This window comes from Mauremys mutica, chromosome 5, assembly GCF_020497125.1.
Source record: "Mauremys mutica isolate MM-2020 ecotype Southern chromosome 5, ASM2049712v1, whole genome shotgun sequence".
Classification (NCBI taxonomy): domain Eukaryota; kingdom Metazoa; phylum Chordata; order Testudines; family Geoemydidae; genus Mauremys; species Mauremys mutica.
The window spans coordinates 87926777-87951368 of NC_059076.1; the positions used below are offsets into that span (position 1 = coordinate 87926777).

The following is a 24592-nucleotide window of genomic DNA, read 5'->3' on the forward strand; positions in this document are numbered from 1 at the left end:
TCCTTGGCAGAGGATGTTGTGAAGGCCAAGACTATAACAGAGTTCAAAAAAGAACTAGATAAGTTCATGAAGAATAGGTCCATCAATGGCTATTAGCCAGGATGGGCAGGGATGGTGTCCTTTGCCTCTGTTTGCTAGAAGCTGGGAATGAGCGACAGAGGATGGATCATTTGATGATTATCTGTTCTGTTCATTCCCTCTGGGGCACCTGGCATTGGCCAGTCGGAAGACAGGATGCTGGGATAGACCAACCTTTGGTCTAACCCAGTATGGCCGTTCTTATGGGATACCTGCCTAGAACGTTGCATGGTTAATTCAAAACAGCACATGGAGCTCCATGGACACAATGGGACACGAGGGAAGTACCTTAAGCCATCATAACAAAGTATGAACGTGCTTTAGTTCGATATAGTTAATTCAGTGTATTTAGAATGGTCAAACTAATCCAAAACAATATGCCCAGAGAGACAAGCCCTGAATGACAGGGGCAGCATCACTTTGGCCATTTACCCAACAAGGCTGGTTGTGAATTTCCCTATCCCAGCTGCAGACTTAAAAAAAACCAAACACCACAACCTGAAAAGGAAATCTGATTAAAATAAAGTTAATGTCCTTTCACAAGGATGGTACATAAAAACTATGTGAAGAAACAAGTTAATTGCAATTAATCTCTGTGGACAACAAATGAGCTAGTTAACCACAAGTTTTAGATGATTATATTGCAATTATTGTTGTTCCATATTAAGATAACAAAGAATCCTGTGGCACCTTATAGACTAACAGACGTTTTGCAGCATGAGCTTTCGTGGGTGAATACCACCTGAAAAAATAACTCTATACTTTACCTAGAATGCTGTTGCTCTTTAATACTGATATGGAAGACAGCAAAACAACATTGAAAACATTTTAATAACTTTGAGGATTGGGGCAGTATCCTAGTATGCGCCTATACAAAACATAAATTAGTTTTCTGAATCCCTTAAATCTGAGCAGAGCCTGCTAGCAGTAAAATATCTTGCTAGCAACTTTTAAGATTTGCATCTTGTACCAATGCTTTTTTGGTTTTCACTCACAACAGATGTACTAAATGCATTTCTTCTTTACGATGTGCAGCACTAACTTTTTTCCCCCCTTCAGGACAAAAAAAAATAAAATAAAGGATTTCTGTTCTCATCTTAAATAATGACTTATATTCTGTGCTTAATTAAAAAAAGGCTTGGCATTTTTGCTAACATTTTTTATTTCCCAAAAAGATTGGTGCAAAAGAAGCCATATTTTTGGTCAGTATCCATGAATGCAAGAAAACCAAAGCCAGGTTTTTGGCAGCAACAGTGAGATTGTATAATAGCATAATCTGTTTTTCATCTACGGAAGAGGAGAAGCTGGGGCTCTGGTAGCTGTGCTGGATGGGACACAGAGAATTGCACTCTTTGAACCTGACAACTCATTTCTATGGCTAACAGCTCCAGGATTCTCTCTCCCATTTCAAGTCCTTTCTGGGCTGCTGTGAGATAGAAATCAACTCCTTACTGGAGATGGGTGGGAATACCAAATAACCCCACCTCCCACCTAAAAGTGGACACGTTTACATGAATTGCAAAGCCCTGGAAATAGTATGCCGGCTGCAGGAATTCAAGCAAATTGCAAACCCAGCCCTGTTTCCACACCTATTAATACGTCTGAGGGAGAAGGGGAGGAAGTGCATCTGATTTATGGAAAGTGAGGGAGACAAATGTTCCCTAGGCAGGGTGAAGGCTGCCCGGTCTGTGCAGTATGAGAAGAGAGGAAGGGAGCCACTGAAAAGTGGGGCGGAGGAGGCAATAAATGAAATGAGGCAGCAGGGGCAACAAGGGCGGAGAAAAGTTTGGAAAGGGCTGAAGGCAGCATGTCGGCAGGAGAGGCGCGGCAGGACTGTGGACAAGCTGTTTGTACAGCACCATACACTATGCCCCCCAGGCAAACACAGCCGCTGTGCCCGCTAACCAGGGGAAGGGCAGCAGTGGGGGAGCGAGCCAAGCTGCGCTCCCGAGGGCAGTGGGGCTAGGCCGCCGCGAGATTCAGGGCTCGCTGGGCCGCGGGAACAACGGGGAGAAGGAGGGAGCCGGTGTGCCCCCAGCCCGCTGACTCACCAGTTTGCAGCGTTTCGTGCAGCAGGAGGAGGCTCAGCAGGACCCACAGCCTCATGTCGGAGCGGCCGCGGACAGGCTCTATGGGGGGGTGGAGGACTGTGGAAAGTCCGCCGCAAAGCTCCCAGTGCAGGGAGGGGGGAGCTAGAGCCGGAGGAGGAGCTCGCTAGAGCCCGCCGCCCCTGCACCAAGCGAGCTCCCCAGTGTGAGCGCGCGGGGAAGGGCTGCGAGGGGCGCGCTCAGCCCTGCCACGCCCGAGGGCCCCGGGCAGCTGCGGAGCGGGGCCGTTCGGCATCCACGTGAGAGCCGGGCAGGGGCAGGGGCAGCCCCCCGAGATCAAAGCGCCGCTGAAACCTGCCGCGCCGGGCGTCGCTCACCTGGGCTGCCCCGGCCTGCAGCGCGTGGAGTGACCCTGCGGCGCAGGGGTCTCCGCGGGCAGCCTCCCGGGGTCAGACCTTGGCAAACACGGAGCGGTACCGGCTAGCGGCAGCGTGGGCCACGTTGTTCCCTTGAACGTGCGCCTGTGTCCCCAGCTGACGTGCAACGCGGGCGTTCAGTGCCCCGGACACTCAGTTTAAACATCTGGCCCCACAGGTGGCTGGATCCAGCCGCGGGGGCGATTCCGTCTGGCCACTGACGCGCTGTAGAACTAACTGGCGTCCTCGCCCCTGGTGCGCTCTACGGGCGGGGTGACACCGCAGGGATGACCCGCTGTTGGGGAGCCCCACTGGGAAAGGGGCACAGCCTAAGGCCTGAACGTGTAGAACTGAACTGTCAGTGAGAGAACAGAGCTGGTGGCGTGAAGTCTGCTTGGGCATGAACTCTATCAGGGTGGAACAGCTTAGTGCAAAAATTGTTCAGTAAAAACTTCTTGTGTGTCTTAGTAATAGGGTTGCCACTGCCAACTTTCTAATTGCAGAAAATCAACAATACCATTGCCCCCTGACCCTTCTCTGAGGCCCTGCCTCCACTCACTGCATCCTCCTACCCTCCATCGCTCACTCCCCAGGGTTGCCAACTTTCTTCTAATCAGACAAAACCAAACATCCTAGTTCCACCCCTTCCTGGAGGCCCCACCCCCAGTTTAACACGTTCCCCCTCTGTAGGTGGCTCACTCCTCCGCCCCACTCACTTGCACTGGGCTGGGGCATGGGTGCAGGAGAAGGTGAGGGCTCTGGCTGTGGGGCTGGGAATGAGGATTTGGCATGCAGGAGGGGGCTCCAGGCAGGGGCTGGGGCAAAAGGATTGGGGGGACTATGGGTTGAGGCAGGGGGTTGGGGTAGGGCTAGGGATGAGGGGTTCAGAGTGTGGGAGGGGGATCTGGGCTAGGGCAGGGAGTTGGAGAGTGAGGGCTTCAGCTGGGGGGTGCAGACTCTGGGGTGGGGCCAGGGATGAGGGGTTCAGGGTGTGGGAGGAGGCTCCATGGGGGGTGTGGGCAGGAATGAGAAGTTTGGGGGGGGCTCAGGGCTGGGGCAAGAGTTTGGGGGGTCAGGCTTACCTTAGGTGACTCCCGGTCACCAGGGCTAAGGCAGGTTCCCTGCCTGTCCTGGCACTGGTGCTGTGCCCCAGAAGCAGCCAGCAGGTCCATCTCTTAGCTGGGGGTGATGGCCAGGCCCTGCCTCCCCCCCCCCCCAGCTCCCAGTGGCTGCAGTTCCTGGCCAATGAGAGTGTGGAGCCAGTGCTTGGGGTGGAGACAATGTGTGGAGCCCCGTGGCCCCCCTGCCTAGGAGCCAGACTTGCTGGCTGTTTCTGGGGTGCAGTGCTGGTGCCAGGACAGGCAGGGACTAGCGTGCCTTAGCTCTGCAGCACTGCCGACCGGACTTTTAACAGCCCAGTCGGTGGTGCAGACCGGAGCTGCCAGGGTCCTTTTCCGGCCGGGCATTCCAGTTGAAAACCAGACACCTGGCAACCCTATCACTCACTCATTTTCACCAGGCTGAGGCAGGCGGTTGGGGGGGGGTGCGGGCTCTGGGGTGGGGCTGGGGATGAGGGGTTTGGGGTGTAGGAGGGAGTTCTAGGCAGGGGGTGGGGCTGAGGGATTCAGAGTGTGGGAGGGGGCTGCGGGTTGAGGCACAGGGTTGGGGTGCAGGAGGAGGTATGGACTCTGGGCTGGGGGTGCAGGCTCTGGGGTGAGGCTGGGGATGGGTTCAGGGTGTGGGAGGGGGCACTGGGCTGGGGGGTTGGGGTGCACGGGAGGTGAGGGATCTGGGATAGGGGCAGGGATTTGGGATGCAGGGGGTGTGGGTTCAGGAAGAGGTTATGAGCTGGGGCAGGGGGCTGGGTTGTTGGATGGAGTTCGGGGTGCGGGCTCTGGGCGGTACTGACCTCAGGTGGCCCTGGCATTTCCCAGGGTTGGAGGAAGTCCATGGGAAGTGGTGGCATGTCCCTCCAGCTTCTAGGCGGAGGGGAAGCCAGGGGGCTCCACGCACTGCCCACACCCACAGGCACCACCCCCGCAGCTCCCATTGGCCACGGTTCCCTAAAGATGTCATGGCACACCCTTTGGAGCCACATAACTGTCTGCAAGGGCAGATTTTATCCCTGTGTTACCTATAGCTTGATTGAGCAGTAACATACTACTAAAAATGATAGAGATGGAAAACAGAAGGCATCTGTTAACTTATATTGTAAAGATCCTTTAAAAGAGCCAGTGGCAAGCACAGCAGTTTAGGCTGTAATGTGTTGAGCAAGTCACTGAGAGACATCCGTTTTCTTTAAGCCCAAGTCTTGTCTGAAAAGTAACTATAAAATGGCATATTAGGGTTCTATGTTCATAAGTACAAAAATTGTTTTGCTTTGGTTTGTTTCTAACAGCCCTATAAATATGTAGAATCTGAAAGTCATACTGGGTTCTTTCCTTCTTGCAAATCACCACCAGTAAAAAAGGATCTGCAGGCCAAATTAGTCTTTTGGTGACACCTGTTGAACCCCTTTATCTTGAAACTCTATCATCAGTAACACCTGCCTACTGCTTTCAGTTGTTTTGCACTGGTAACTGATTGGAACTTATAAACACTGTTGCTGATGCACAAGTCTTTTACTTTTGACATATCAGAATCTTCCCATTACATGCAAAACATGCAATGCCCATTGGCCATCAAAATTTACTAGCAGTATTAAACTAAACAAGCTCTGATATTTTTGGATTTTTTTATGTTACACTTGCATTTCAGAAAACCCATTGCTACATCTTAAAATAGGATCCTTAAGCTTCTACTGTGTTTGTAGATAGCTAGAGCCGTATGTGGCACTCTAGCATATCAAGTAAAATCCACATTTCCTTTTGTATCATATATTCTATTAAAAAGGATTATAAACCTTAGCTTTCAGACAATTGATCTGGATCTGACAGCTCAAAAGACATGAAACTAAACACAGCAAATTCACTTTGGAAAGGTTGTATTGTAATCAGATTTTATTTTATTTATGAAAATGGCCAAGTAAAAAGTAATGTCTCCATTACTTTGAAGCATCTGCTATGTCATTTAGTTGAAGCAAGAATTAAAGAGTGATCAGACACATCAAGAGAGAAAGTGTTTTATAAATTCAAGCTTCCAGGCTTTTTTGGAAGATCATAGTATACTGGACTATGTTAACAGCAGTGAACTTTAGTAATAAATATAAATCACCCACAATGGCCCCAATCCTGCAACAATTTATATGTATGATTAACTTTAAGCATGTAAATAGTCATACTGAAGTCTTTGTGGCATCAGAATTTAAATCTTCTACTTGCAAAATGACTCAATTCAAAGGGTTGAATCCTGTCCACAATGAAATTAATGGCCTAATTCCCATTGACTTCAGTGGGGCCAGGATTACGCTCAAGAATAATCAGCTCTAATATATCTATATGATACAGATTATATTTTGTCTTAAATCTTTAATTTATCTACAAACTACACTGCAACCCATTTTATAAGTAGCTATAATTTAATGTGGAATTATCTGAGTCTAAGAACTTTGTGTACCACTGGAAATTTGCTGCCAAGACTTTGTGTCCCTAGCGCCAACTCTTTATGGTGTGTTTTCTCTTTAATTTGTTGTATGTATGTCTGAACAATTTTATGGTAAGACTATGCAATCTGTGATTTAATATTCATTAAAAGAAATAAAAATAGCTGTCATACTTCTTTACAACACTCCAATTGATGAAGCTGCAGAAGAGGTTGTGGTTCAGTATATTCAATGAGAACCATTCTCAACATTTGAAATTCCTATATACGAGTCTTAACTGCCCATATCCTTTAATTACCAATTTTCAGCTGTAGCCATATTACCTTGAAATATGATCTCATTCAGACTTACAGGACCTTGGCCTTGGGTGACAAAACTCCAAAGCAAATCCCACTTGCTAAAGGAGGTGATGCTGGCAATTAGTAGGTAGCACTGCACCATTTGATTCAGCAATAGAATAATCTCCCTTCATGGAATTAGACAGTGCTGTGCAACTGAAGACACTGGGCCAGCTCCTCAACTTGTGTAAATTGTCATAGCTCAGTTGAAGTCAATAGAGCTTTGACAGTTCACAGCAGTTGAAGATCTAGCTCACTCTTTTGCTTGATATTGAAACCAGATGTATTTTTCTTATTTATGTAAGACCCTTTACCCAGAAGACTCACAAAGCTTATAAAGTACTTTGAGAAATTTTTTGAAGAAAGGTATTTCAAAAATTTAATAATATAAATCTTTTGTCTAGTGATCATTTTTATGTTAGAAAACACTTTGTCCCAGATCCTCAAAGGTTTTTAGGTACCTAACTTCCATCAGTTTCAATGGGATTTAAGCATGAGGATCTGTGAAATTGTATTTACGCTGTATATATTTGTTCATTTGAGGAACTCAAAGCACTTAACTATGCTGAATAAATGCTGTCTCCATTTTTAATAAAGGGAAATGGAGACACAAGTTTAGGGCCAAAATTTTCAAAAGCAGTCTCTAAGCTTGGGTGCCCAACTTGAGACATCGTTAGAAGTGTTGTACACTGGCCACCAGCTAAAGTTTAATGGGGACTGTAGGTGATCAGCACCTCTGAAAATCAGTCCCATGGTGTCTCAGGATGGGCACCCCAAAACAGAAGCACCAAAAATCAGAGGCCATGTTTGTAAGTTTTATCCTGTGATCTTCTCTCTCTCTCTCTCATATGCAGGCAGAGCTTGATGACCAGGTTCTGTAAGCAGAGGATGATTTCTGTATCAGGAGAAACTAGGTGTTATAGACCACCCTCCAGATATCAGGTCAGGCATTCTTCCACCGCATGAGTTGTTATCTGCAACACTGCCCCAGAGGCACAGTGCAGAGAGGAAACCAGGCCAAGCTGGTGCATAGTTATGGCAATTGTGGTTGAGCTAGAGAGAAGCCCGTTGAGCATGGTCCAGGATCTATGATCAAATGGACAAGGAAGTAGGTGTAGTGATGGACTTCTGAATTTACTTAGTGTTAGACTCTCTTTCTCGTTGATGCTTCCATTCAGTAAGGACATAAAATTTGTCGGTAAGGACATAAAAGAATTGTTGAGAGAACAGTGATAGTGTCGCACCCCAGACCAGAAGAGTGGGACTCCTCCCCAGAATAAGAGCAGACCTTCGAGTTGGTGCAGCGTGTTGTTCCCTGTCTGAGAACAGGGTTTCAATCAACTGGAGAGGTAACAGGTTGGTTTAATTGTCACAGCTCTCCATGTGTATTTAACTGAATGTTATGTAGTAAGTCTGTGATAGAGGCAGAATGGTAGCCTGGTCTTGTGACTACTTCATGTTGTACCCATTTTGATCCAATCTACCTTCTTGAAAAATAAAAGCTTTTAGCAAAAAACCACAGCTGCTTATTGTCCAACAGAATGCTCATATATATTATTATGCAATACATGTTAAAATCATAGATGAGTTTATGCTACACTGGAAGCAGTTTATAAAGTCGTAACATTTGATAACAAGAGTCACATAATGCACACTGAATGGTTTTCAGTCACTGTAGATCATTCTACCTTACTTAGTAAAATCTGTGGTGTATTTTTTATACAAAGACCTCCGCAATCATTTTAGAACACGTTTTCTATCCAGTACATGCAAGTGATTTTTAACTTTATTTAAAAAAATATAGAACAAATGCACGACTGTTGTCCTATAAAGCATATATTACAGTGAATAAATCAGCAGCAGTATAATTTCCATCACAACTTCTATAGCAACTAAGAATACTGATGATATTCTATTGCAAAAGTGAAAAACCCAAGCATCATAAAATATTTTAATTCTTACATACATTCTAAACACGTTTACATTAATAAAAATTAGGGTTTTTAGACTAAAGCATTACACAAATCTAAATTTGTATATGAAGCTGCATCATTTTATCTACATTTAAATGCACAGCAGCAAATAAAATACACTTGAAATAATTACTGCAATGTACATATAAACAGTGATAGAGCAGAGTTCCAAAAGACAGAAATACTAGCATTTTCAAAAATGATAACACACAAAATTTTAAAATGTATTAAACAAATATATTAAATGCTTTCCAATCTGCCAACACTAAAGGAAAACAAATCCTCCTAAGCAATACAGGGCCAAATCCTGTTAACCTTAACCCAGTCTCTGCCCAACTTATATTGATTTCAGTGGGAGTTTGCCTGAGACGGGCTGAGTGAAAACATTCTAAAGACATGAGAATTTGCCCAGCAGACAATAAAAAGCAGCATTTATACATACAGTTCAGCCTTATGCATGCCTGTACAAATGTCCTTTAACTTGGTTAGTGTCTGAATAATTCCTAGAATCAAATCATAAACTGTGTTCAGGGGGGAAGAAGAGACATGACTGCAATTAGTTTTGGAAAAGCCAACTGTGAAAATGAAGAGGCCCTCAAAAAGCACATCTCAGGAAATATATTAAAGCTACAGGAGACTAAAACAGAAATAAGTATCCTACATTATGTGAATAACCCGTTGAGGAGTAAGGCTGTGATCCTGCAAATCCTGGCACACATGCTTAACTTTACACACTGCAAGTAGTCCCACTGACTTCAATGTGTACATTGCACATTGTAATGTGTACCCTTTGTAGGATCCGGGCCTAAAAGCATTAAAGCATTTGTAACCAAAAAATCTGTAATCTGTAAATACATATGTGAATTACATTAATTTAGTATGAAAGGCATCCCAGTGTTGAAGGCATCATGTACTAAAGTGGCATGCAGAGCCTTGTGCTTGCTTAATGCACTGTGGTAGATTTCACCTCTTTTGCTTAAAGCTTTGAGTATTCCAGGATGCATGGTATGCAGCCATTATAGGCATATGGTAGAGCCCTATTACTTTAAAAAGTAATTCTGCCTTTATAAAGGCATACTGCTGCATATGCAGCTTGGGGGTGAGGGGTGACAACATATTCATTCACAATCTAAGACTTTATTAAATATCTATAAAAACTACTGTGTTGTGTCTGACTTATTCATGTTATTTGCAGCTACTGCACAGCACAGCTGTACAATCCCTTAGTTAAATGTAAAGGATAATTGTCTAAATACCTAACCTAACCTAACCATATTGCCAAAACAATCCCTTGATGTATTGCCACTAACACTTTATTGGCAGTTAAAATAAAGAAACCGCAACTTACAGTGACATAGGCATGATAACAGTTACATAGAATAAGTCTATTTTGCACCAACAGAACCTACCAATGCAGATATAGCAATAGCTTTCTCCATAAAAATAAAAGCTACATGCGACAACAGATTTTTGACAATACTACATCATTTGCATAGATACTGAACAAGTTACAATAACTATTAATCATGTTTTTCAAAAAGCAATGTGTAGACTAGGTTTTCATTCCATAGGATTAGAGTTTTCAGTTCATCTCTAGGTAAATATAAAGAAACGCATGCACACACACATTCAGTATTTGTTTTCCACATACCATTTCTTACATATTTCTATCTAAACACCTCTCACATGTAAGAAGTTGTATGGTTATTGTCCCTTACATGGCTGGATCCTGCAAGGCAAAAGTAAGTTGAGGGCAGCTTGAACCTTGCAGTGTTGGGCCTATACTGGATACCAAACCTAATGCATATATTTAACTTGATTCTTACAGTGATATTACTTTGCTGCCTAATAGTAAAGGCAGAGAATTATCTTTGTACATTAGAGAACGGAACTGAGACTATCTGATGATGTTTAAGTTGAAACTAAGTCAACTAAAATAATAAGTTAAAACTGATTTCCGGTACTATACTTGCTTCTGAGCCCCCTGTGATATCTGTACAATCACATTTTACTATTTTTTAAATGTCTTTATTTCTCCCCTGTTGTTGTGGAAAATATCTATGCAAACAAAAGAGGAAAATGTTTATACACAAAGTGCTGTCAAATACACACAAACTAAACAAACTGAAAAAAAAATTTAGTCTTTCAAGATTTGTCAAAATCTTAGGTAGCAATAATAGGTAACACTTTTCAGTCAGAAGTGTTATTAACAGTGTCCCTTTTAAGGAAAATTGAAGTGCAACACAGAAATTATTTTAATCGCTACACTGAATTACAAAGATTAAATTATCAAGGACTAAAGACAGACACAGACATTCCCCTCTTCCTCTTCAAGCAACCACGTTTAGTGCAATGAAGTAAATGACTCCTCCCTCTAGGTCACAGAACTGCTGAACTTTCAGAGCTGTTGTAAAAAAAAGTTCTACACTTAAAAACGTGATTAAACAAAAAGCTGAATAAATTCTTTCTAAAAATAGTTATTTCTAGCTTCCTCCCAAAAGCTTTGAGAGTCTTGTATTTCTAATCATTTCAAATGGTGAATATGATGTTTCTGTCCTACTCTGCATCAAAATGGGCCCCAGCTGGAAAGTATAATTGAAACGTTAGACCTAACTGAGACAGACATCCTTTTTTCATTCATTTAACAAGATATTGAAACTGATCAGTATTTCTAAAAAGCTCTGAAAATTCCTGTGTTAATATTCTTATTTAGTAAACATTTATCTATCTATATCAGTGTAATAAGTCACTGGAGTTTTCCTTTAATTGCATCATTCTGAATGAGTGACAGACCCATCAAACTACATCTAAAATCTGTTCTCTATGATACGTGATTTTAAAAGTCTGAAGAAAGCAGTTACATTAAAAAAAAACAAAAACATTAAACCCATCCTGGTGGTCACTGATTGTCCCATGACACACAGTTAAACATAATTCCTAGCATTTCAGGGATTAAGACAAACATTATAATACACACCATCTAATAAGATTTCTAAACAGGTATTCATATTTTGTGATTTCATATTAGAAATTTTATAAATATATGGAGCCCAAGTCTGCAAGTCTCTCTACCCACAAAGGTTCCCTTAAATCAGTGGACTTTATAAAAAAAAAAAAGATAAAATCTCTTGACGTATCAATGATTAATAAAATGTAAATACTATTACATTTTCTAAAATATATTAGTTACATGCACATTCTATAGAAACAAATATAAGCAGAGAATAATGTCAGTTTTCCTCTATACAGATAGTATTTTGAATCCAGTTAGTAGTAACATCCTTAAAGCTGAGACAAAGGAATTTCCACTGATGCCAGAAGTCTAATAGCGTCTTTCTTTATATCCAAATAAAACTGCTTCTAACTCAGAAACATCCCATCATGTAAGTTAAAAAATGCTTCCAAAAAAAGGAAGCCAACATCTGAACTTTGATTTCTATTTTGCTGAAAAGTAATAGTAAAAGTTGTTATCTAAAATAGGGTCAGATTCATTCCTTTGAAGATAAGAGTTGCGCCTACCTACCCACACAAACTTTTGTTGGGTTGTTTGCTTTCCATCCACTTTCCTAGCCCTTTTCCTTCCGCCCCACCCAAACTACATTGCTAATCAGCTTCCCTCAGGTTTGTCCCTAACACCAAGACCCTCCCAAGATTGACCATACATAAGGGTGAGTATTTATCCTTAGGACAATAATAGCTAAGTCTCAGTAAGAGGAAGGTATTTTTCTTTTGCATATGCTTCTCTAATAGGGCTCTCATCTCCCAGCAACTGTCCTCTGGAAATTTCACTGGGGTACATTAGATAACCAAGTACCTTCCAGTCAAGGAAAAAAGGGAGTGTTCTTTTCAGCATGCAACCTCTTGTTGTTAATGGCCAGTAGGGGCCACTGGTGCAACAGCACAAATCCACCCCTCCCTCCATTCCAGGTACTGCAACATATCCACAATCCAATCCAAACTGAGGAGTAAAGGAAGCTCAACATTAAGAACCAATTCCCCTGTACAGTATCAACACATTTCTGGTTCTGTGCCAAGAAGCTTTCACATTTTTGTGTTCACCAGGGTTTGTGCACGTTATATCTAGGGTGACCAGATGTCCCGATTTTATAGGGACGGTCCCAGTTTTGGGGTCTTTTTCTTGTATAGGCTCCTATTATCCCCCATACCCGTCCCAATTTTTCACACTTGCTGTCTGGTCACCCTAGTTATATCTAAAAAGTAGCAAGAATCCAATGCTGCTAACAGGCACACACATAGAAAATGGCTTTCCACCTTCTTGTAACTTCCAGATGTTGTAGAAGTATAAAGGTGATTTTTAATACCAGACAACATATGTCTTTGAAGACACCTGTCAAAACTGTGTTCATTGGGTCTTGCCTTACAGTGAGTAAAGGAGAAAGCTAACAGCATAATAATAAAAAATGGAGATATACCTATCTCCTATAACTGGAAGAGTCATTGAGTCCAGCCCCCTGCCTTCACTAGCAGGACCAAATACAGATTTTTGCCCCAGATCCCTAAGTGGCCCCCTCAAGGATTGAGCTCACAACACTGGATTTAGCAGGCCAATGCTCAAACCACTGAGATATCTTGTCCTTTAGATTGTAGGACTACCTATTTCCTTTAGTCAATGGCAGTATTCCGGATGCTCTTTGCTTACTATTGGGAACTTATTTTTAATTAATAACACACATTTTGGGCAAAATAACTCCACATTTTGAAATCCTCCATAACTAACAGTGACACTTCTCAACTATTTAAGCCTATATACACTAAAAATATTTAAATGATTATGTACCTTTGATAGGTAACACAAATCTTTGCTTTTACATTGAAAAGAACACCATCAAGATATCGTTCATTATGTTCAAATTAATTATTCAATATTGTTATAACAACTTGCTTCCTGGCTTTTGGACATCAGACCCATGTGCACTGTGTTGATTATGTATGATTGCTTGCTCTACTATCATTGATATTTATTTAAAGGGTAATAAAGAACTGAAACATTTGTTTTAGGGGGGAAAACCCAGACTTTGCAAATAGATATATTTCAAATTTTAAATCCTATCATCTCTGAAGATACCCTGTCAGGATTGAAAATAAATATATTTAAATAAAAGCTTTGCCTCCAAGTATGTCCACCCTCCTCCTCTCTGTGCAAGGAACTCTCGTACCATAGGCATTTGTTTTCTTGTCAAGAAGCAACGTATGAAATAGACCCGACCCTCCCCCCACCACACACAATATGCATATGATGGACGAGGAGGAAGAGGGAATTTAGCTGTGAAGAAGAAAGCATTTCTAAAAGCTATACATAAGTACTAATTACAGAAATTCCCACTGAGTTCAGTACAGCCAGGATTTTGCGCTATGATGTCCCACACATTATGTCCCAGTTGATTTACAGGCAAATAAGAGTAAGTCTGCTTTTGAATTTTTCTTTTAGCACCTGGAGTAACTTTGGAAGGAAAAAAATTCAGATGTGACTTTATATGAAACAAAATAATATTCTTGAATACTGTTCCTACAGTGTATCATTGCTCATAAGCATCTTCATAGTCTGAATTATGCATATTTGCTTACTGGTAAGAATAGCTGAACATCTCCTTATTACTTTGATATAAATATACTGTACTCTACTTTGTTAAAAGTGTCTGATTTGTGCTATCATTTGTAAACAAGCTTTCCAGATTATTCTCTAGACCAGTGGTTTTCAATCTTTTTTCATTTAAAGACCCCTAAAAATTTTGAATTGAGGTGTGGACCCCTTTTGAAATTCAACCTGTGGTCCACGGATCCCTACCCTAGAAGTTTTACACTGAAAACTGACTGAACAGAATTCAACTATAAATGTTGCATGTGCTTGGCACAGTATTTGACGCATGAAGGGCGCTAAACTGTGGGTTTCTATGGTAACGGTAACACTTCCAGGCTTTGACCTGTAGATGGGCATATTCACATACTTTTGATTGATCAGAAAAACAGAATGCCTTTTCTGGCATCTGAAACGTTATTTTCTTTAGTTAGACATAGTCTGCAGACCCCAGGGGTTGAAAACCACTGCTCTAGACCTACTCCCAATTAATCTCCCATTAGTTCCCAGTAAAGAAATAAGACGGAATTCAATATTTTAATGATCAAAGAGTATCGTCACTTTGTTATTCATTATACCCTATCAGACCATGACAAAGTATTTTAACAAATAGGGATAAGGAGAACGTATGAAAAGCAGTTGCTTTCTTCATAAAATGTAAAATGTTCAGGGCCCTCTTTTGTAAGCAATCCTAAAATTCTTTATACTTTGTCATCACCAATTAATTGTATATAATTGTGCAACCAAAACACCCCCAAATTTTAGCATAGCAAAGGTACGGTTATCCCCTGGGAAGTCTGTCCTTCCTCTCATCTTCCTTGATGTTTTCACCTGGGATATCAATTTTTCACTGAAGAACGTCTTCATGTGATTGGACCTGAAGTATCCAAGAGGTATTAGCAGCTAGTTCAACACGTCAGTCACGCTTTGTGGTAGGCACTTTCAAGATGCACAAATATAAATTACTGTTAATCTGCTGGCAGCTACCTTTTGACAATTTCGTTCAGCAACTACATTCGGTCAGAGTTTACTACTACTTAAGAGACATGCACGTTAAGGTTGTTTGCAACATTAACATTCACTTGTCCTTTCATGTGTAATAAACTGAGCGTTTTCATTTGTATGTTCATCTGCTTCTTCCACAGGGTTCTTTTCCTGTATTCCACTATTTTCTGAGCAAGTATCTTCATCTTCCTCATCTCTAGGATGACCTTCAAGACTGTGTCTGATGCCATATGCAAAGTAAATAAAGAAGCCTTCCAAAACAAAAAAAAATACTTAATTTTTTTTTCAGGCAAACAGTGCATTAAAAGTGATTCCCAACCCCCTGGATAACTGAACCCGTTTACCTGAACAGTTCACTGTCTCTGGTATGCAAATTACTACTAGTTCTTCAGGCCTTTGTTCCTGGTAATGTAGCTCTTCCCTACATTAAAGACAACTGGCAGTGCTGGGCTCCAGTGCAACATTTCTATTTCCCAGTCATTTGCGTATGCTCTTATCTGCTCTGGTAATGGTGAGTGCTGCCTGTAATTCATGACTGCAATACAAGTCTGGAGCACCAAAACTGACTTTGCAGTTAATGTATATTTCTATCATTGTAAAGTACTGCAGTTCAGAGGAGAATGATAGAGTAGTAGGAAATAGATACAGTAGTTGCAAATACTCCTCTCTCTACAATTTTGACTATAATTATTAGAAAAATATTGATCTCGATTTTACATATTTTTCTCCCCATGTTTTCTGGTCTGGCTTACAAACACACAGTCTGTACCAACTTAAGTAAATTGATTTAGGAACTGAGCTAGTTAAATCAGTGCAACCTCTTCATGTGAATACTCTTAAATTGGATTAACCAACTTAAGCTACATCAATATAAAGCACTTTCTTAAACCAATTTAAAAAAACCTGCCCATATAAATGATTTGCACTGATTTTTTTTGGTTAAAATCAGTGCTACTGATATGTGTGTGTGAACAAAGCCTACATAGATTTCTCATTCTCTACCACTACGCTGACTGAATCTCAGCTAACCTTTCAGGAGCATTTTGACACAACAACCACTTTCAGCTCTCATTTTATATTTACCATAGGGTGACCAGATAGCAAGTGTGAAAAATTGGGAAGGGTGGGGAGTAACAGGTACTTATATAAGACAAAGCCCCAAATATCGGGACCGTTACTATAAAATCAGGACATTGGGTCACCCTAATTTTCCAAAACAAATCCTGAGAATATGTTAAATATTCCCTGTTTGGATTTTGTATCACAAAGTGAGTTGAAAGTGCTGCCTCTGAAATAGAGTAGGCAGGTAGAAAAGATTTACCAGACTCAATGTTAATGCTTTCCAGGCCTACATATACATCACCTCTATTTGGAAGACAGCAATAAGCTAACTTGAATTAGTCCTGTAGCTTTTACGATTCCTGCTACCTCACAACTGCTTGTGCAGTTTTAGCAGCAAAAGCATACATCTTCTGAGGTATGTTTTTGTTTTGACTAGTGATATCATTTGACATTTATTGAAAGAAGGCTTTTTATTTGAATAGTTAAAAGAAGATGATTAACTGATTCCTAGAAAGAACCACAAGAGAGGACCCATCAATCCTAATGTAAACAGTTGTTATAAAGTACCTACCAAAAGCCATCCAGAAGCTAAATCTGATCCAAGTCTCTCCACTTAACTGTACCATCAAGTAAATATTCACCAAGATACTGAAGGATGGCAAAAATGGCAAGAATGGAACCTAAGGGGAAACAGTTTATAAGATAGTAATGTTTTTCAAACCTTTCCGCACACTAAATGGCACATTTCAGTTTTGTAACACAAATAAAGGGACTGACAGCCCCACTCACCAGTGAGAGTAAGACACATTTCCTGTTTAGTGTAAGGTTTAATCACTAGTTTCTGCAAAACTTACGCTTTCATTTAAAAAAAAAAGTTTTGGTCTCTACAGCTGCAGAGAAAACCTTGTCAATTTGCACTGAACATACAGCAATGCAGTGCTGAATTCCTGAATTAATCTAGGTGGAAGCCTGAAACAATACTTATTTTATTGATTAAAATTTATATTCAACATCCTTCACCCACAGCTCTCAGCACACTTTATAAATAATTAAAAAGGATAACGCCTCAATAAAAAAGCACACAATTTATATCCATGTCCTTCCCAATCACCCTACCAAATAACTTCCCATACCTCATCCCATCATTCAGCTCATCTCCACTTTCCTAACTGCCCATTAAAAAAAAAAATTCTTGTAGTGTATGTGAAAGACTTATTCATGCTCCAAGGAATCATGGCACACAGTCCAAGTAACTGGGTTTTTGTGCTAAACTGCTCCTCCAGGGCTGGGAGGAAGGAACTCTTCCCTCTAAGTTACAGGCTTTGTAGTAGTGGAGCCACTCTTCAACTGCTATCCCAACCTGAGGGCTGAAATAGCCTCTGTGCTGCTTGCTCCAGCACCCACAAGTGGTAGAGAATAGCTGGTGGACCTCTGTACTAGACAATTTACCAGCCATATCCAACAATCAGTGGTGTAAACGGGGTATGGACGGTGCACCCTATGCAAGGCCTCCTCATTTAGTCTGCAGTGAAATCATACCAGAATTGATCTGAGACAGTTTAGACAACGCGGTGGTAAAAATGCCTATGACCTGTCTACACTAGCACTGTCACTATCACCAATGGAGATACAACAGTGCAATGGTGAGGCACTGTCTGAAAAACACAATCATAGACACACACACACACACACAATTTTATTAAAACAAATTTAAACTCTGCATTATTTGTGTTATCTTACTCACCATAAAGGCTACTTTCTGCTGATTCTGAGGCTGCCTCCACATAGTGAGAACTATGACTATGAAGAGTACTACCAACACAGCAAGAAGACCAATGCTCCAAGGCTCCATATTAGCAATAAAATGAATCCCATATGTGGTCAGAACACTCAACCCGCACACCAGAAAAGCTGTGTGAAAAAGAAAATAAGAATTGGAAGGAAGTCAAACCTTTCAAAACTGTTTAAATAAACATGCAACTTAATCTGATAACGCAGATCTTTACCAATAGAGACATCAGATTTTAAAATGAAAAAAGTCTGTTTTGACAAGAAAACACTTTATTCTGCCTTATTTTTGACTGAAGGAAAATAAATAAGATTATGGAACAAACTATAAAAATCTGTTTTCCTACCAGAATACTTCATATTTGACATTCATGAGAAGGTACTCTAAGATATTACCATTGGATTTGAACTTTTGTTCTGCTTAATTAAATTCCACTATTTATGGAACTTGATTTGAATGTATTGTACTTATTTGGGTAACTGTAGACTTACCTAATAGACCCACCAAAAAGCTAACGGTAGTGGCAGACTGCTCTGTAGGCAAACTGGATGGATTCATCAATGTGTGAAGACTGAAGTGGTGCCCTTGAAGCATACTAATTTGAGATTCCCTTTCTGATCCGGTCAGAGCCTCTTTCTCTGGAGAATATTTTGGTTGCTCATAGGTTAAATTGGGTTGGTACCTATCCACAAATAAATAGATATTTATATACAAGACTGCAACAAGTAAAGAAGTTAAGCTTGTGGTGGGGGTTGAAGGAGGATGGTTATAAATACCACAGCAATCTCCAATGATTCCACTTTACACTAGTAGCCACAATAAAAAATTAAGTCTCCCCTTTCAAAATTTGTGTGGCATCCCTTCTATCTTCTTTTATTTCTAGGTAGTCTATTTAATCTCTAAACTCTCTGGAAAGGGGCCTATCATCCAATACCACCTGCCATACTGGGCCCTATCATATATAAAATAATAAAGGAAGATTACACCCTGGTAACCTGGTTTCCCATAGCCTGGACTTTCACAGTTTAGAATGGAACAAGAGAAGCACATAAGAACTGTATGCAGTAGGAGCTCTCAAACTGGGCATTGCAGACAGGTGTTGCGGGGGAGTGGGGTCATAATCACCCTTTCCTTTCCATTTTGCTAAATGGGAGGGTAATCCTGAAGGAGTCATGGAATGGAAAAGATTGAGAACCACGGGTATAGAGGATACTACTAAAGGTAATATAGTCTCTTAAAAAGTTAACAATTACAGATAAAAGACGGTTTCTCACCGTTGTAACTGTTGTTCTTCGAGATGTGTTGCTCCTATCCATTCCAGTTAGGTGTGCGCGCCATGCGTGCACGGCTCTTCGGAAGATTTTTACCCTAGCAACTCCGGCGGGCCGGCTGGGCGCCCCCTGGAATGGCGCCGCTATAGCGCTAGATATATACCCCAGCCGGCCCGTCCACTCCTCAGTTCCTTCTTGCCAGCTACTCCGACAGTGGGGAAGGAGGGCGGGTCTGGAATGGATAGGAGCAACACATCTCGAAGAACAACAGTTACAACGGTGAGTAACCGTCTTTTCTTCTTCGAGTGATTGCTCCTATGCATTCCAGTTAGGTGACTCCCAAGCCTTACCTAGGCGGTGGGGTCGGAGTGAGATGTGGCAGAGTGTAAGACTGCTGAGCCGAAGGCTGCATCATCTCGAGATTGTTGCACCAACACGTAGTGGGAAGCGAAGGTGTGGACGGAAGACCAGGTGGCCGCTCTGCAGATGTCCTGTATGGGGGACATGGGCCAGGAAGGCGGCAGACGAGGCTTGCGCTCTCGTAGAGTGAGCGGTGAGGCGGCTAGCCAGCACTCGAGCAAGCTCGTAGCATGTCCGGTTACATGAAGTTACCCAGGAGGAAATCCTTTGAGAGGAGACCGGCTTGCCTTTCATGCAATCAGCAACCGCTACGAACAATTGGGGCGAACGTCGGAAGGGTTTCGTTCGCTGTATGTAAAATGCGAGGGCCCTGCGGACGTCGAGGGTGTGAAGCTGTTGTTCACGACTTGAGGCGTGCGGCTTCGGGAAAAAGACCGGGAGAAAAATGTCCTGGTTCAAATGGAAGGCCGACACCACCTTAGGGAGGAAGGCCGGGTGTGGCCGAAGCTGCACCTTGTCTCCACGGAAGATGGTATATGGCGGACCAGCCGTTAGGGCATGAAGCTCGGAAACTCGTCTCGCTGAAGTTATAGCGACGAGAAAAGCCGTTTTCCATGATAGATAGAGCAGGGAACACGTGGCCAAGGGCTCGAAGGGGGCTCCCATGAGCCTGGCTAGAACTAGGTTCAGATCCCAGGACGGGGCCAGGCGTCGTGCTGGCGGGAACAAGCGATCTAGGCCCTTAAGGAAGCGGGAAACCATCGGATCGGAAAAGATGGACCGGTGACCTACGGCCGGCCGAAAGGCGGAAATGGCCGCTAGGTGTACTTTCAAAGACGAGACTGCGAGACCTTGCTCCTTAAGGGACCAGAGGTAGTCCAGGATTGTTGGAATAGGGACAACGAACGGATTAAGGCCTCTCTGATCGCACCAGAGTGCAAAACGCTTCCATTTCGCGAGGTAGGTTGAGCGAGTGGAAGGCTTCCTGCTTTCCATCAGGACTTGCTGCACCGCTGCCGAACAGTCACGCTCCGCGTGGGTCAACCACGCAGGTACCAAATTGTAAGATGGAGGGACTGTAGGTCCGGGTGGCGGAGCCTGCCAAAGTCCTGCATTATCAGGTCCGGCCATAACGGTAGGGGAATGGGATCCCGTACGGAGAGCTCGAGCAGCAGAGTGTATCAGTGCTGTCTCGGCCAGGCCGGAGCAACGAGTATGAGGCGGGCCCTGTCCCTCCGAAGCTTGAGTAGCACCCGATGTACGAGTGGGAACGGAGGGAAGGCATATAGGAGGCGATCCGTCCAGGAGCAAAGGAATGCGTCCGACAGGGAGCCTCGGGAGCGACCCTGGTAAGAACAGAACTGGTGGCACTTCCTGTTCTCTTTGGAGGCAAACAGGTCTATCTGGGGAAACCCCCACCTTCGGAAAATTGTGTGCACCACATCTGGACGAAGGGACCACTCGTGGGAGAGGAACGACCTGCTGAGATGGTCGGCCAGCGTGTTCTGCACTCCTGGAAGAAAGGACGCTACCAGGTGAATCGAGTGGGTTATGCAGAAGTCCCACAGGAGCATCGCTTCCGTGCAAAGCAGGGAGGAGCGGGCCCCGCCCTGCTTGTTGACATAAAACATCGCCGTCGTGTTGTCCGTGAACACCGCCACACAGCGCCCTTGAAGATGGGCGTGGAAGGTTTGACACACAAGGCGGATCGCCCGCAGCTCCCTGACATTGATATGTAGGGAGAGCTCTCGGGGCGACCAGAGACCCTGGGTGTGTAGGTCGCCGAGGTGTGCCCCCCACCCCAACTCCGAGGCATCCATGGTCAGGGTGACGGACGGGCGAGGAGGGCGGAATGGGACTCCGGCACACACGACCTTTGGGTCCAGCCACCAGTTGAGTGAAGCGAGGGTCGGTTTCGTGACTGTGACTACCATGTCTATGGGGTCGCGGTGCGGCCGGTACACCGACGCAAGCCAAGTTTGAAACGGGCGAAGGCGCAGCCTCGCGTACGTAGTCATGAACGTGCACAACGCCATGTGGCCCAGGAGGCGGAGGCAGGATCGCACCGTTGTTGTGGGAAAGGATTGTAGGTCCCGGACAAAGGAGACCATCGCCTGGTGCCGAGGTCGAGGGAGGCAGGCCCTGGCTAAACTGGAATCCAGGACCGCTCCGATAAATTCCACTCTCTGTGATGGAGCTAAAGTGGACTTCTCGGCGTTTATCAGAAGGCCTAGGCACTGAAACAGGGCTAGGATCTCTGCCATTTGACTTGCTACCAGCTGGCGGGATGGCCCGCGGACCAGCCAGTCGTCGAGATACGGGTACACGTGCATGCGACGACGGCGGAGGGCTGCGGCAACCACTGCCATGCACTTGGTGAAGACCCTCGGCGCGGTGGAAAGGCCGAAGGGCAGCACCGCAAACTGGTAGTGCACGTTGTTGACTACGAACCGCAGGTAGCGTCGATGGGGAGGGTAAATCGCGATATGGAAGTACGCGTCCTTCATATCGAGGGCGGCAAACCAGTCTCCCGGATCCAGGGAGGGAATGATGGTCCCCAGGGTTACCATGCGAAACTTGAGCTTGAGCAGGTATCTGTTAAGCTCTCGGAGGTCTAGTATAGGTCGGAGACCTCCCTTCGCCTTGGGGATTAGGAAATATCGGGAATAAAATCCCCTGCCTCGCATGTCGTTCGGCACCTCCTCTATGGCACCCAAACTCAGCAGAGTCTCGACCTCTTGCAAGAGGAATTGCTCGTGAGAGGGGTCCCTGAAGAGGGACGGGGAGGGTGGGTGGGAGGGAGGGAGCGAAACAAATTGAAGGCGGTAACCAGACTCTACCGTGCGCAGAACCCAGTTGTCCGTTGTTATCTGGGACCACGCCAGGAGGAAGTGGGAAAGACGGTTGAAAAATAACGTGGAAGGATCCGGTGAAGAGACTGATGGGCCGTCCTCGGGCGTCCCATCAAAACGCCTGCTTAGGCCCTTGAGGGGCTTTGGAGGGCGCCTGGGACTGGTTACGCCGGTTGCCCGATGGTCTACGGCAGTTCAGCCTGCCTCTGCGCCCATTATCAGGCCGTGACCTGGCCTGATTAAATGGCCGGTACGGCTGCTGCTGGAAGGACCTCCGCTGGGTAGCCGGTGTGTGCATACCCAGGGTGCGGATGGCGATTCGACCATCTTTGAGGGTCTGAATCCTCGAGTCCGTTTTCTCTGAGAAGAGGCCCTTAGTGTCGAAAGGGAGGTCTTGCAGAGTATACTGGACCTCGGGCGGCAAGGTGGAGGCCTGCAGCCAGGAAATTCTCCACCTGGTGACTCCCGAGGCCAGGGTTCTGGCTCCTGAATCTGCTGAGTCCAGTGAGGCCTGGAGGGAGGACTGGGAGGCTTTCTTGCCCTCCTCAAGAAGGGCCGAGAATTCCGGTCGGGAGGCTGCTGGGATCAGCTCCGTAAATTTAGAGAGGGACACCAAAGTGTCATAGGTGTAGCGACCAAGGAGAGCCAGCTGATTTGCAATCCGTAGCTGGAGGCCACCGGCCGAATAGACCTTCCGGCCCAACAGATCCATTCTCCGTGCGTCTTTGGATTTTGGCGCCGGAGCGGGTTGCCCATGTCGCTCCCGGTCATTACGAGGGAGTCCGGAGTTGGGTGCGTGTAAAGATACTCGTACCCGCTGGGGGGAACCGAGTATTTCCGTTCCACCCCTCGAGCGGTGGGAGGGATGGACGCCGGCGACTGCCAGATCATAGTGGCATTCTTTTGGATAGTCCTGATAAAGGGCAGGGCCACCCGCAGCGGGGCCTCAGCTCCAAGCACCCTGGTCACCGGGTCCTCGTCTTCAGCGACCTCTTCGACCGGGAGGGCAATGGCGTGTGCCATCCGTCGAAGCAGGTCCTGGTGGGCCCGCAGGTCAATCGGTGGGGGGGTCTGATGTCGATGCCCCCGCCACCGCCTCATCCGGTGAGGAAGACGAGGATAGGTCCTGGCCCATGGCTTCTGGAGGTGGTTCGTCCATGGGGTGGGAAGCCTCCGCATCTTCGGGATGCTCTGCCGCTACAGGAGGCGGTGGAGCCTCAACCGGCGGTGATGGAGAAGGCCTGTTGACCGTGGCTTCCGGCACCCTGTGGTCGGAGGCCCTGGGTCCCTGAGGGAAGGGGACCCCTTGAGCCTCGTGATAGGCCCAGGGGGTCCAGAAGCCCCACTGCTGTGGTCCGTGGTCTTGCCCTTGGGGGTCGGCCCGGAGATCACCACCACTGCCCGCTTGAGAGGTGACCGAAGGTTGGCGAGAAGGCCACGGGGGGGCAGAGGCGCTCAGGGACTGCGCCGTCGATGCCGTCGGTCTGTCCCTGGACGGTGCCGGGGATCGGTGCCGGTCGTCGCGGTGCCGGGAGCGAGAGCGGGACCATCGACTGTGCAGGTGCCGGGAGGTCGACCGCGATCTCGACCGACGTCGGCGGGAGCGGCTTCGCGATGAGCGGTGCCGGGAGCAGTACCGGGATCCGGACCGTAGGGCTAAGTGCCGATTCCATTAAGAGCTGCTTTAGCCTAAAGTCTCTCTCTTTTTTAGTCCGCGGCTTAAATGACTTGCAAATCGGGCACTTATCTGCTCGATGGGACTCTCTGAGGCAGCGCAGGCAGGAGTCGTGAGGGTCACCGATCGGCATGTCCCGCTGGCAAGCCGAACAGGGCTTGAACCCCGGTGCCTTGGGCATGAGCCCGCACGGTTTCGGGAAAAAGAGGGGCTAGCCCCCCTTAATTCCCCTTAAGACGCTAACTAACTAACTTATTTAACTATTTTAACTAACTATAAACACTTATACAATAGAACCAGAGATATGCTAGGGATGTGGAGATCAAAGGAGCACTCCACTGTTCCAACGGCCGTCACAGGCGGGAAGAAGGAACTGAGGAGCGGATGGGCAGGCTGGGGTATATATCTAGTGCTATAGCGGCGCCACTCCAGGGGGTGCCCAGCCGGAGTTGCTAGGGTAAAAAATCTTCCGAAGAGCCGTGCACGCACGGCGCGCACACCTAACTGGAATGCATAGGAGCAATCACTCGAAGAAGAACCACTTTTACAAAGCTAACACCATGTCTCCTAAGTTTTTCTGCGATAATA

At 45.0% G+C, this 24592-nt stretch overlaps 2 protein-coding genes across 8 annotated transcripts in view; both read right to left on the bottom strand.

Moving 5' to 3' along the window:
* PDGFRL (platelet derived growth factor receptor like) overlaps nt 1-4872 on the bottom strand; it is a 47130-nt gene extending 42258 nt beyond the window's left edge. The window contains exon 1 of one of the 4 annotated variants that reach the window (XM_045017234.1): nt 4746-4872. Coding sequence is in view for 1 of the 4 variants with exons in the window: in XM_045017232.1 (XP_044873167.1) it covers nt 2130-2184 (55 nt within the window). In the remaining 3 variants the exon portion in view is untranslated. Of the gene's footprint in view, nt 1-2129; nt 2330-2503; nt 2684-4451; nt 4470-4745 lie in introns of those variants that run through there. The other 3 variants (XM_045017235.1, XM_045017233.1, XM_045017232.1) reach the window with 3 other exon arrangements.
* Nucleotides 4873-8189: 3317 nt separating this feature from the next.
* SLC7A2 (solute carrier family 7 member 2) overlaps nt 8190-24592 on the bottom strand; it is a 56910-nt gene continuing 40507 nt past the window's right edge. For all 4 annotated transcript variants that reach the window (XM_045018419.1, XM_045018420.1, XM_045018421.1 and 1 more), the window contains 4 exons: nt 18338-18528; nt 17802-17968; nt 16629-16737; nt 8190-15246 (listed from right to left, as the gene is read on the bottom strand). In XM_045018419.1, the coding sequence (XP_044874354.1) occupies nt 15062-15246; nt 16629-16737; nt 17802-17968; nt 18338-18528 (652 nt within the window). In that variant the 3' untranslated portion in view covers nt 8190-15061. The remainder of the gene's footprint in view (nt 15247-16628; nt 16738-17801; nt 17969-18337; nt 18529-24592) is intronic.